This window comes from Gracilinanus agilis, chromosome 3 (assembly GCF_016433145.1).
Source record: "Gracilinanus agilis isolate LMUSP501 chromosome 3, AgileGrace, whole genome shotgun sequence".
NCBI classification, from domain to species: domain Eukaryota; kingdom Metazoa; phylum Chordata; class Mammalia; order Didelphimorphia; family Didelphidae; genus Gracilinanus; species Gracilinanus agilis.
Genome location: NC_058132.1, coordinates 130,427,920 through 130,442,966, shown reverse-complemented (window position 1 = coordinate 130,442,966; position 15,047 = coordinate 130,427,920). Strand labels below are relative to the sequence as shown.

At 34.1% G+C, this 15,047-nt stretch overlaps 1 protein-coding gene across 1 annotated transcript in view; it reads left to right on the top strand.

Annotated features, from left to right (window-relative positions):
- The window catches only part of NBEA (neurobeachin), an 800,789-nt gene that overhangs the window by 717,303 nt on the left and 68,439 nt on the right, over positions 1-15,047 (top strand). Inside the window, exon 47 of the mRNA XM_044668958.1 lies at positions 13,042-13,194. Coding sequence (XP_044524893.1) covers positions 13,042-13,194 — 153 coding nt within the window. The remainder of the gene's footprint in view (positions 1-13,041; positions 13,195-15,047) is intronic.

Here is a 15,047-nt window from a genome sequence, read left to right as displayed (position 1 = left end):
GCAACAATAAGACTTGGCCCTGCATCTGACCACTTTGGGAGCACTGAAAGCTTGCAAATCTTCAGCCAGAACTCTCCCTGAAATACCAGAATAACATATCATCTGGTACTCTAAGAAAGCAGCAATAGGATAAGCCCAGGCCTTCTCTCCAGAAGCACCCAGAATCTATTCCTAAAATAAAACCAGAAGTCAGGAAGTGGACTAAAAAATTGGGCAAACCAAAAAAAGGATTCCACCATAAAAATGTATTATGGTCACAGTGGCATTTAAGATACAAAACCAGAAGAAAAGAATGACTACAAACTATCTACAAACAAAGCCTCTAAATATATATATATATACATATATATATGTATATATATACATATATACATATTGAGCACAAATGCAACTAAAACTCCTATAAAATATAAAGGAGAAATTTTTTAAAGATTTTTAAACAAATGAAATGAACCCTAGATGAAAATAAGTGAGAATTTTGATAGAATTGAAAGTGGAATTAACTGCTTGACAAAAATGTTTTTAAAAAACCCTCAAAACTTCATCTTAAACAACAGGCTCCTTTAAAATTAGAAAGGACCAAATTGAAAGCTAATGTTTCATAAGGTAGGCAGACATATTTTTATTTAAGTTAAAGTACTGAAAAAATATAAAATATAAGATATCTCACAGCAAAAACATTTGACCTGGAAAACAAATAGAGGGGGGAAATTTTAACAATAGTTGGATGAGGGAGAGAGAGAGAGAGAGAGAGAGAGAGAGAGAGAGAGAGAGAGATGGAGCCCTAGACAGCAAACTTTAAGAAATCTTTAAAGAAAACTATCCAAATCTCTTAGAAATAGGGAACTAAATGGAAATAGAAAAAAAAAATCTACCAGTCAGCAAAATGAAAACTCCCAGGGACATTGTAGTGAAAATACAGAGTTTCTAGGTCAAAGGGGAAGCTGCCCTAAAGTGGAAGTATAATCAGAATCACACATAATTTAATAGCTACCATTATAAAGGAGGAGAAAGCTTGGAATATAATATTCCATGAGACCTACAAGCTTAGAGCCAAGAATAACTTTCCCAGAAAAACAAAATTTAATCTTACAGAAGAAAATATGAATTTTTAATGAAATAGAAGACTTTCAGTCTTTCCTGATAAAAAGTCCAGAACTCCATAGAAACGAGTTCAAGCACAAGTGTTAAGAATAACAAAAAGTAAGCAAAAACAATGATAAAGGACTAAATAAGAATAAACTGTTTACATTCTTTTTTTAAAACTCTTATTTTCCATCTTGGAGTTGTGATATTGGAAATTTGGGGGTCTTAATATTGAGATCCATGATATAAACTCACTGTGGATGTTTAGGGGACTTGAAAACTACATTTCCCATGATTCAATGGGCTTCCTGTCAATGGTGATGTGAGCCAATGTAAACAGAAGCTTAAATAGGGAGAACTTGATTGGTACTTCCTCTTTCCTAGGAAACAGCCAAGGGAAAGGTATAGCAGGCCAATTTTGAATTAGATCTTAGCAACCACATGGTTCTTTTTAATTATCAATATGGCTGTTAATAAAACCCTAATATCTTTAATTATACCCTTCTATATTAATTTTATTTGTAACAGAGTTAATATTAAATATTAGTTTCAAGGTAGAAGAGCAGTGATGGGAAAACTATGGCCTGTGAGCCAGATGCAGCCTCCTGAAATGTTCTATCCTACTGCACGACATTATTCCTAATCTGATGAATACAATGAGCAGGGTACAATAGAATGAAACTTCAAAATAGTTGCCTTAGAAACAGACTGACAGATGAGCATTTCCTTTCCTTTGGCCCCCTCTTTAAAAAGTTTGCCCATCACTGGGTTAGGCAATTGGGGTTAAGTGACTTGTTAAGGTCATATGCCTAAGAAGTGTCTAAGGCTAGATTTGAACCCAGGACCTCCCATCTCCAGGCCTGGCTATCCACTGAACCACCTAGCTGTACTTTAACTGCTTATATTCCAATATGAGGAGATGTCTCCTCCAAGACTTATCTAATCTGGGGTCATAAAGGGAATCTGATTATATATAAAGCCTGGGAATAATACTGTTATACCTTGATGATCTTAAAAGAATGAATAAAGGGTAATTCACTGGGAGCAATGAAGAGTAATGCACTGGGAAGAGTCAGGAAAGGAAAGTGGGGTACACAAGTAGATATCGATGCAAACAAGGAGGAAGTGTTGGCAAAAGTAGCCAATATTTGAACCTCACATCCAAATTGGTCATTGGAGAGAAGATTACACATGTATATGGTTGGGTGCAAAATTTTGTTTTACTCAACAGGGAAATGGAAGGGAAACAAGAGAAAGGGGAGAATGGGGAATCAGAGAGAAAGTTAAAGGAAAAATTCATTCTAGGCAAAATAAATCCCCAAAATATAAAGAAATATTTATAGCTCTTTTTGGGGTGGCAGAGAATGAGAGTCTGAGGAAGTATCTATCAACTGAGGAATGTATATGAATGTAATGGAACACTGTTGTGCTGTAGAAATTATGAAGGGCACAAAGAAATCTGGGAATTCTTGTATGAAATGACACCAACTGAAGTGAATAGAACCAAGAGAACAATTTATACAATAAGATAAGGACAACTTTAAGACTTGGAAACTTTAGTCACCATAATGATCAACCACAGTTCCAGAGGATTAATGATAAAATATGCTGTCAGTCTCCTGATGGGTGAAAAATTCATAGTGCAGAGTGTCACACACTCTCACAAATGTATAGACAATATATAAACACATATTTGTACATATATATGAAGAGTCCAGCTCTAATGACACAGATCGTGAGTCACCAACTGGGGCAAAGAGGATGGCTCTGGGATTACAGGAGGGTCAATACTGTCCTAGGACAAGTCTCTTAGAGCAATGACAAAGTTTAATGGGTTGGAATCTACAGTTTATAGGGAAAATGATGAAGGCTAGGGGATTAGATAAACCTTTTGCAGGGACAATGGTTAGTAATGATTTACAAGATGGAGACAATGAATTTAAATTACCTCAGTGGCTCTAAGCAGAGTTTTCTATAGGATAATAAATCACAGGCCTTTGATTTTACTGGGGGCCTACTCTCACTACTTGGGGCTATATACGTATACATATATGTTATTCACATGTATTTATACTGTACACACAACAGGTGCAGAAATTTGTCTTGCTCATCTATACATATGTATAACAAGGTTTTTTTAGGCTTAAATTAGGGGGAGAGGATAGAGTTTCGCTCATTGGAAAAATGAAATTTTATTGTAAAAAGTAAAAATATAGACCTGCAAAAAATGAAAGATATTACTTGTACAAATTGGATTTAACAGTTAGAATGAACATATTTGAATTGCTCAGTTTTCTTTGTATTTATCTTTATGTAAAAGTATTTATAGAACTAAGATGTAAATTAGAGAATGATAATATGTAGTCTGTGCCCACCCTACTGAAACTTTTTAAAAGAGAATGGCTGAATTCATTCAAACATAATCAATTCAAAATCAATTCCTAGCCAGTTGACAACTCTGTTTTCAAAATAACCAAATGAATTATTAAAGTTTTAACTTACTTTGTAAACTTCTTTATGTGTATAAACACACACTACATTAACATTAACTTGTTTATATCTTGGTCTTTATTAAGCATACATAGTAAACAAGAATTCCTTTCCTTGTTATCACTGACATATTAAAATACACTTTCTTGGGTCATTTGCAAATAAAAGCATTCATTCCCTGTCTTGATTTGAACACAATCAATAGAGCACATATTTTTATTAGCCTGGTAATGCACAAGGGAAAACTGGCATGAAATAGATAGTTTTATTGTATCTTTATTAATGTCAGCCTTCTCCTTTGATAATGAGTACAAGTTGGGTAAAGGATATGTCTTAGTAAAGTGACTTTTCCATAAACATTTTCCAGAAATAGGCATAGTTTGACCAGTTAGCTTTCAAGCACTTATTCCTCCCTCTTCTAGGACAATTTTTGGTAGCATGGAAATCCAAATAACGTATTTTCTTGCACTAATATTTCCTAATGCCTCAACAAACTTGTTATGCTACTTTTTCAGTAGCATTGTAGATGTCAGAAGAGGTAGCAATGACAAAGTGTCATTAAGGTGACATAGTATAAATTCATACAGTTAATAGAGGTGCTCACCACTGGCTCATTGACCCATAATGAGGCTCTTGCAGAATTAATGGATGCCCTGGGATTAATCTTTTGGAAAAGAGAAAGAAAAAAATGGCAGCTTTAAAGCCTTTCAGTGAATTATATTAGAAAAGTAAAAACGTCTGGAATGGATTTGATTTCACTGAAAAACCATAAAGTGGTATAGTCCCTTAGCAAAACATATTAAACTAAAATGTCAGATTTGATGTAAGAGGTATACAATTATGATAGTGTTAATAGTGGTCTTCTATCACTCTAAGACATACTTTTAAGTCTAATTGCTCAGCAGCTTGAACTTGTCATAAGCTTATAAATTAGAAAATGTGTTTGAGGATGTTTTCTTATATGTAGAAAGAAGGCATATAATACTATTAACTGTTCCTTGGGGTTTTAGTATAGCTATTAAAATAAACCAGGAATCACATTTACAGACACAAAATGTCTGTTACAATACTCATTTTGTCATTTCTCTAACAACATTTGGGTTTTAGCATTATTTTTATTTAAGGAACTTTAATCTACATGAAATCCTTTGAAAGTTATATTTTTATTGAAAAATGGAAATCTAACCTGTTTTACTGAGTGGATGCTTGAGAAGAAATAGAAGAGATTACTAGAATGAAAAATATCAAAAGACATTGAAGAAAATATTGAAGTTCAATTGAATTTTTTATTTATATAACTCTTCAATTTAAAATACTTGTTTATATATTAAACAGCATGACAAAATAATAAATTTTATAATAAAATAGAGAAATTTATAATAATATTTAGAATTTTGTAGAGGAACCAAGGACCAACTCTGTTGACCAAACTTTACCCCAAAACAACCATCGTTCTATCAAGTAGGAAGGGCAATGAAAAGTTTAATTTCTAACCTGTTGTTTGTCTGGGGAAGAAAGGGCAGAGGCCCAGGTCTTCTAAAGCCAGCTCGAACACAACTAATTGTTAAATTTTCACCTTGAACATTTACACCTCAGAAATTAGCAAATACTACAAATCAGGACTTGATTTATTATTTTGTTGATAGTCTAGACTTAAGAATGTGATGAGGAAAATATTAATGCAGATTAAACTTAAAAGTATGTTACAAACATATTTCTTAGGGTTTTTTTTGGAGAACCTCTTATTAAACATTTACCAGCACACCTGGAGGATGTGTATTGAGGTAAACCTTTGATTTCATAAGATCTCTCTACTAAAGTAGACCAACAATTCTTCTATAATTTACATAATCTTAGAAAATTGCCTAGGATACAGAGATTGTAACTTAATTATATGTTATAAAATCAGGATTTGAACCCAAATCTTCCTACCTCCAAAGCTAACTCTCTATTTGCTTCACTGCATCTTTATTTTTCATTACATAAGAAAAAGGAGGATGTTGGATGGAATTTAAAAATTTTCAACCATCTTGGTAGAAAGTCAAACTATTTTCAAGTTCCAAGAAAGTTATAAAACTCAATCTGTTGTTTGTTTGTTTTTACAATATGCAAATGCTTTAAAATCTCAGAAGTCTGTGTTGTGATTTGTGTGAAGGTTACAGCCTCTTCATGTCTTAGATGAAGGTTTCATGATTCTGTGACAAAAATAAATAGATTACCTATCAACCAAATTTCTGGGGTTGAACTTGTCCATATTTATCTCATCTGGTTCTCAGATCACAGGCACACATGGTATGTTCCTATAGCTGTACTTGAAATCTTTCTGGCTCAGTTTCTGCCAAAAGTACAATGACATATATAACAGTTAAGAATCCAGGATTAGCTTTATAGTACAATGAGGCATCCAAGAAAGGCCTTAGTGTAGAGTTAAATGAGCAATTCTTATTACATATTGTTATAAACATTGTTGTCAAATGAATTATGAAATAGTACAAATAGTTTTAAAAATCCATTTTTTCAATTTATTTTTAAACTGTTCCCATTTTCCTTGAGTATAGCTGCTTATTTAGTGACCCTACACAGGCTTTTTAAGTTAAAGGTAGTAATAAAGGGGAAAAGCTACAAATACATTCTTTGAATAGTTGTTTATTTTAAAGTTTGGCTTAGTTATGTAGTGTTGCTCATTTGTTTTTCAGCCGTGTGTAACTCTTCATGACCTCATTTCGAGTTTTCATGGCAAAGATCCTGGAGTTGTTTGCCATTTCCTTCTCCATTTCATTAGAGAGATGAAGAACTGAAGCAGAATTAAGTAACTTTCACAAGGTTACACAGTGTCTAGAGCCAGATTTGAATTCAGGAAGATGAGTCTTTCTGACCCAAGGCCTGGCACTCTATACATTGCACCACCAAGTTACCCTATCAATATAGAAGTGTTAAATTATTTGACACTGCCTATTATATTCATAAGTATAACATATTCTTAATAAATTCTACTTTTGTTGAGTGAAAGCATTTTAATATTTAGCACAGATTTCTCTGCAGTACTACTGAAATATTATTAATATTGGTCCTGGAGTCTTAAAGTGTTATATGGATGCAAACTACTATTGTTAGCATTATTATTTTTATTATTACAGGATCATAAACATAGAGGTGAAGACCTTAAGAGTCATCTAGTCCAAATCTCTATTTTTATAGATAGACACATTGAGGCTTAGAGTTGCCAAGCTTCACACAGATAATGTTATTTCCAACATACTATACTGCCTCCTGTCTTCACTGTCCATAAGCATTCACTGAGGCTTGTCTAAAAATATCTTTAAGAGACCAAAACTCTGTAAGCTATATTGGAACATATAATATGAATGTACTCTACTCTTCTAGTTCCTTTACATGGTTTTATCTTTATACTCAACAATTAAGTCATTCAGTAAGCATTTATTAATCACCTACTATGTGCCGTGTGCTGTTCTGAATACTGGGGATACAAAAAAAGGCAGAAGAAATCAGACTCTGATCTCAAGGAGTTCACAGTATAATGGGGACACAACATTAAAAAACCACTGTGTACAAACAAGATTTAATCTGGGAAACACCTATATTTATTTATATTCATAGAAGAAGAAAGGAAAGATGAAATGGCAAATGAACTGAAGTAGTCCACTGACTTCACAAAAGTTCCTGTTGGGTAGAACATTCAGAAAGGGGGATCGGGGACTGAGAGAAAAATGGGTGACTGGTTAATGTCTAAGGGAAGGAGAGCATAAGGTGAGAAGACACAAAGACAAAGAAAGTTCCAACATGAAGTTGTCAGACAGAGAATTATCTCCGATGGAATAGAGCTCAGGTAGTGAAGAGCTTGCTCTTAGTCTATATACTGATGTTTTTATTGGGGTAACAACAATAAAAGGGGAAGGGAAAATAATAATTAAACAACTGTTCTGATACACTAACATGAGGTAATCTTCACAAGATACAAACTTCCAGATCCTAAGGCAATTGGTATAACTAAAGCCCAGATCAGGAGTTCATATGGCCTAAGGCATCTAAGCTTGTTTGTTAAAGATGTTAATTGATTGTTATTGGCAAAACAAGGAGACTGAGATAGTTGGTCAGTCTTCCAGAGTGTAGCCTCAGGGATGGGTTAGGAATTTGAAGAGGTTAAAGTTTTAACTTAACTAAAGGTTAATATCATAAGAGTCAACTTTTGAGCACTCCTAAAATATTATCAGGATTAGTATATGCCTGGACTTCTACATGAACAAAAATGTTTAGGCTGTTAGCAAAGGAACCAGGATCATGAAAGTTGGAGGAGAGTACAGGAAGAGGGAAATGGGATGAGAATTAAAGAAAGATCATTGGATTTAGCCATACAGAAATCATTGTTGACCATCAATATTATTAAGCAGTTTTAGTAGAGTAGTGGAAAGACCTACCTCCACCAGATAACTTGTAGATCTGAATTTCATAATCTATATCTTTAGACCTGAGTTTATAGTTCTATATTTTCAGCAACAAGCTGTGTATCTCTACCTAAATATACCAAACCTAAAACATAATACATGAAAAACATCCTTTCCCAGTCCAGCAGCACCTTTCCAACATGGCCTCCCATGTTTCCTCACTCAGCCCCTCTACTGGAATCCTTAACTATGTTAGCACCCCTCCCATGAGGTCCTTTGGGCTCCTGCCACCCCTGCTGTACATTATTGCTACATCCCAGTCACGAGAAATGGCCAACACCATATCTTCCCCAAGGATTCTCTCCCTTCACTTCTCTTTCCCCCTTGCCTTCCTCTCTTCTCTTTCTCTCTAGATTCCATCTCCTTATAAAGATTAGAGAGTCAAAGATTAAGGGTCATTAGCTGCTCTATAAGGTTATATGACAAACTTGGGGTTGAGGGTGGCACAAGTCTTACTGTATGTTGTAAAAATAAATGTAAATGAATTGATTATTAATATAAATTGATTTAGATACTCTGCTTGCTGCACTTACAAAGTATCTTTAGTTTATATCAGTGAAGTGAAGCTCATAACTGAACTTCCCTTCAGGGCCAGGTGCAAGGACACTAAAGAGACTCTTATCATAGAAAAATAAACTATTTATTGAAAATATAAGGATAAAGGATTTCTAACTCTACCCAAATAAAACTCCCTGGTTCCACAAGGAACCACTTCTCCTGTGTCCACAGGCTACACTGATCCTTCCTGATCTGACTAACCCAAATTTTTACTTTTCTAAATAAACTAACACTATTATCCTTATAATTCTTAACTTCACCTCCAAGTTATAAAAATAACAAAGTCTAGCTGGCTGAGTCTCAGCAAGAACCAAGTTGGGACTGAGCCTTAACAGATTCAGAGTCCAAACCAAAGACCAGGGTTTTCTTTGGTCTTCTCAGAGTTAAAACAATCTATAAAACAGTAATAGATAGTCAATAGTGTATCCCAAGTTGGAAAAAAAAACCACTAAGCTCCTTCAGGTCTTTCTCTTCTTTTCTTCTACCTCACATAGTGAGAGAGAGAGAGAGAGAGAGAGAGAGAGAGAGAGAGAGAGAGAGAGAGAAAGAGAGAGAGAGAAGAAGTCACCTCCTCCAAGCCCCCAGAGAAAGAGTCTCTGTGAGTGACTGCCAACTGCCAGAGACCAACTACCACTCCCAGAGTCACAGAAAAAACCGTTAAACTGTCAGCATTTGAAATTGACACTGTCTCAGCTCTGTTTGAAACTCCAATTCTTTCTCAAGCCAGCTTCTCTACTTCTTATCTCTAAACTAATATAACAAGACTTATTTCCTAATATCATCCTTATAATGTCTAATGAATTTTTAAAAGCTCACCCATTACACCAGGAAGGTGAAGGCCAGTGTGTGCCATAGGTGGAACTCCAAAGATCTTCCTAACTCCCAAGTGAGTTCTTCTCTTAATTTTCTCTCCCATAGGAGTAGCCACCCCAACGACAATCTGGAAGCCTCTCCTCAAGAGCTCTTCCTCATAATTTCCCAAGTAACAATGTCTAGTAATGGCTCTGATGGTTTAAAGCACATTACTAATAAAGAATTATATAGGAAAAGCAGTGAAAAGAATATTTACAGAGATGTGTGATTGATAAAAAAAGGTACATTAGTCATATAAGGACTCTTCAGAGACATCCTGTATGCTCTATTAGTATCTTTGCACTTTGAAAAGCTCTCATTCTCACTTTCCTCTGGAAATCCAAAGATCTTTTTAACCTTCTATCTCCTTCTAGTCACTTTTATTCGAAGTCATAGAATCATGTTGATTTTTCCTTCTTTCTCATTCCCTGCATCCTAACAGTTGCTAAGCTCTGTTAATTCTACTATGGAGGTATTTCTTGCATCCTAAAATTCATTTATTCTTTCATTGATCCAGTAAACATTTATTAAGCTATGTGAGATATACTATGCTAAGTACTGTATGAATTATAAATGCAATATGATCCCTATCCTTAAGGAGCTGCTCATGTCATAGGGATATAAGCATGACATATATGCAAATAGCAATATTACAAATCAGAGTATAATAAGTAAATACAAAAAGTATAAATTGTATATAAAATAAAAAGTATAAATTGTATATAAAAATATATAAATTGTATATAAAATAATTTCCTATAAAGGAAAGATCAAAAATAGACTACAGGGATAGAAGAATCACCCTGAAAAGGGGAGCATTTGAGTTAAGTGGACCTTAAAATGAATTCCATTAAGGTAGAAACAGATTGGTGTAGGCAGGAGTCAAATAAGTTAGCAGGCCTTCTTTTAGAGATATATATTCAATTTAGTTCAACAAATTATCTATATTACACTTCTGGACTTTTTATAATAATTTTTTAAAGTATTGCCTTCTTTCAGTTCATAGTTTCCCAAAGGTATGCATGTTTAACACCTCGGCCTGATCTCTTTTTCTTATCAATTGGATTTCAGGACAGATTTGGGGTAGATGAGGCTTATAGGCATGGCTGCACCTTTGAGTGACTTAAGTAAATTCGCCCAACACACCATGAAGTACTATACTTTCGACTCCTATTTCCTAAACACCTGTTGAGTCCCTCTCTTGATCTTCTCTCTCCCAGCAGTCACCACCCCAGCAACAATCTGGAAGTCTGTCCTCAAGAGCTCTTCCCCACAATTCCTCAAGTATTGAAATGTCTAGTTACGGCTCTGATACATTACCAACAAAGTATTATAAAAGAAAAGCAGCTGCATCAAGCATTTATTTGTCAACTTATCCCAATATCTTTGCTAACACGTTTACATACTGACTGGATTCTACTTGTCCAACTTTAGGACTAGGTTTTAAAAGATTTGAACATTCTAAAGTGGCAGGGTAAATCTCACAAGATCAAATTTAATTGAGTTGAATTAAAGTGCTATACTTGGTTTCAAAGAATTAGAAGACAGAGTTATTAGTAAACTTGTCTCCATTGTTTTCAGTGAACTGTGAACCAAGGTCTTGAGCTAAGAGGATTAGGTGAGAGAGTCCTATGGGAAACTTGAGGGAAAGCAAGACTGTCTAGAGCAGCCACTTGTAAGAACAGCACCAGAAAGGTTTAAAGGGATTACCTTTCTACAGTTAAGGTCCAGTTGGGATTACGTAAATACATTTGTAGTAAAGTATAGTATAAATCTGAACTAATTCATATTAAGGTCAAGATAAGGGAATGGAAAGTGCAGCCAGTCCAAGGGTAATTGAAGGAGAACTTGGAAATGGTGATGGAAAACCAGTGACTGCATGGGGGAATGAATGAGAGTGCAACCAGTGTCCCAGAGAGTGACCAGGGAGGCTACAGAGCCAGATCTCAAAGTTTCACAGAATGGGAATGGGAAAGGAGCAGATGAAAGCAAGTTGTCAATGGAGCAGGCTCTCCAAAAAGCCCAGTGGAAGGGGTAAATGACTTTAGAATATGACATTTGGGATTGGTTGAGGGCTATAAGAGTATGGAAGACAGTATGAGATAAAGAGTGGGGTTTACATAAAGATAACTAGAGATTCAGGATCATAGGAATAGGTAAAGTATAGGCAATGAGGATTTGTTAATCACTGCCAAATGATTTCAAAAGATTTATTAATATCACTAGGGGTTTGGCCTCTATATGAAGTCTTCTCAAAGTATTAGGCAACTCAGGTCAGAAGAACACTGGGATCAATTAATATGGAATAGCATTTCTATCCACTCTGCAGGCAGGCTAAGCCAGAATATTGGGTGGGTAGTAGGAAGGAATAAATAAATAAATGCTTGAGAAAAAGAATACACATTAGGACTAGCATTTTAAATTCTAATTCTGGGCCAACTGCTTAAACAAGACAACCATAAGTAGAGAAATTTATGGTTTTAAAATTACTACATGTCTATTTCACTTTTTTCTTCTAAGTTACATATATTGCACATTAGGCATCACATACTTCCAATCAATTTATTGAAAACATGAATCCAATCATCTCAAGTATTCTTTTCTTATCAAGTACTCACCATTCAAGTCACCTGTGTTAAATACTTTGAGTTAATTTATTATCTATTCTTTTCATAGTGTCCAGTAATTAGTATAAAAACTATTCATTTGACTTTTCCTTTAACGGATTCAAAGAGGAAATTATGAATTCCATATTTAAAAGACCATTATAATTGAAGCATATTATAAGTGGTAATGCAACTGAAAAAAAAAACAAAACAAAAAGTAACCAGAATTTTTTATTTTAAATACTCTACATAATTGTCTTTTCCAGTGCAGTGTTGAATAATAGAGAACTTTTATTTTTTTGTGTAAAATTTTATTTCTTAAAATGAGTATCTTAGAGGGGGCAGCTGGGTAGCTCAGTGGATTGAGAGCCAGGCCTAGAGACGGGAGGTCCTAGATTCAAATCCGGCCTCAGACACTTCCCAGCTGTGTGACTCTGGGCAAGTCACTTGACCCCCATTGCCTACCCTTACCACTCTTCAACCTATAAGTCAATACACAGAAGTTAAGGGTTTAAAATAAAAAAAAAAATTACATTAAAAAAAATGAGTATCTTAGATTTAATAGTACTAGCTCACATTTGTGTATTATTTTACAGTTTAAAAATATTTAGAGAGGTTTTCATTCATCAAAAAAAATACTGCTCTTATAAAAATGTTACATTCCTTGATGATAATGTAGCCTGTATTTTTTTAAGTTAATGTGCCCTCTTTAATACATGTGTTTTGGAAGTGTTGTTAAGAAAAGATGAACTTTTAGAATAATGCATATTATAAAATGAATGTTCAAATCATACTACCAAAAAAGAGAACTTAATCATATCTTCCTTTACTATCTTTTCCAAAGAAAAAATAGAGAGGAGTTGTCTTATATAAGCAAAAAAAAAATGTTTTATACACTTACACATGTACACACAATATTTTAACTGTCGATAATGTTTTAACTTTTATGTAGTAGATATAATATGTTATAATTTTATCACTGACAGGAATTAATTCCAGAGTTTTACTACCTACCCGAGATGTTTGTCAACAGTAATGGATATAATTTGGGAGTAAGAGAAGATGACATTGTTGTAAATGATGTTGACCTTCCCCCATGGGCTAAGAAGCCAGAAGACTTTGTACGGATCAACAGAATGGTAAGAGAGATTTTGATTTCTGCTTGAGTTGTTATGTGGATGCTAAACAACCAACATATTTCTTTTTTTGTTTTAAAAAATGACAGTTTCCTATATGTCAGAATATTTATAGAAAAAAGTAAGAAGGGAAGAGGGATTTTACTCATCTGTCTTTTTTCCTTGAGATTCTACATAGAAAATGCTTACTCAGATTCCATAGAGGAAAAAGAGAATGAACTTCTAAAACACAGACATACTAACTAATAAGGCCTTACTAATTTATTAAGTTATGTGTAAATATGTGTATACATACATATATATATATATATATTCTATAGCAAGCAATGTTGATTTACCTACATTCTTCAGAATGAGGATATACACTTTCAGTTTTAAAGAAATTTTTAAGTAAAAAATATATCCTTATACATATAATAAAAAGGGTGTAGAGAACTGCAGGCCATATATAATAGAAAGCATTTTAGTAAAAATCCTCTTTACATATATGTAGGTTATGATATTATGCTCTTGTTGATTATTTGTATGTACATGCAGGTTGTCTAAATATAATTCACAGGGAAACATGAATAGATATTTCAGAATCTCAGTACCCCCTTTCCAAGGGAGGTTGATTCTTGCCAGAATGGAAACAGGAAAAGGGGATATGAGTCTCCTCTAGAAAGAAAAGAAACTAAAATTAAATCTGTCTTCTAAATCTTTCTGGTGTAGGGGAATTTTTTAAAAATTCAAACCCTTTAGGAAAGAGTTACCCTAAACTCAAGTGTGTAGTGTAGTGACTCTTCCAAATACTGATTATATGAAGGGCCATTGAAAATAATGAATAGGAAGCAAACCCAATTATCCAAACAAATAGAAAACAGAAATCAGAGAATTTAAACAGATTAGAATATACCAGAAGATACAGGGATTGAATGAACTTTTTAGACTGGAATAAAATATCTCTGCTTAACTAAGAGAGGTACTGATCTCACCCAAGGGGAAATTCTCCACAGTCTCTAGGGAGACAAGGTGGAAATCAATGATGTATTGAAGAATCAGCTTTTCCTTAAATGTGTGCTTTCCAAAATCTTTTCTCTTACTCCCTGGAGCTGCACCCAAAAAGACTGAAATCTCCTGTGTACTATCTCAAAGCAAGAATGAAGAAGATTGTCTCTCCACTCCAAAACTTCCCAACCAACTCTACCTCTCACATAGACACATAGCATTATTTTCTGTACTGATTATAAGAGTCTCATGCAAATACTTCAGAATTGAAACCTGTGTTACACTAGAATTTTTAAATAATTGGAAAGATATTAATTACATGTGATTGGGCTGTGCCAATATAATAAAAATAACAAATGCCTAAATTAACTTAGATATTCAATGCCTTTCAAAACAATTAAACTACTAGTTATTTTGTAGAATTACAAAAATAATAAAGCTTATCTGGATATACAAAAGATCAAATATGTTGAGAAATAATGGGGGGGGGGGGGGGAATGAGAACAAAGGAGCCCTAGCAGTGCTGATGTCAAACTATACAGATACTAAAGAACAAAGCCTTTTGCCACTAATGAGAAAAAAAAATCCAGAGAAAAAATTAGCAATAGAAGACTCAGAACCAATGCAGTATAGAAACCTATGACAACTCACTACTGGATTAAAAATTAGAGAAAAAAAATTAAAAGCAGCCTGGCAGAAATTAAATAGAGCTCAGCAACTCACACTATATCCCACAAAAAGCTTTATATGATTATATGACTTGGATATGAAAGGGTATATCATACCCAAAATAAAAGACTATAGAAGGAAATAGTATTGACTAGAAGAAGTATTCTTGACCAAATAAGAAATAGAGATGATCACATGGA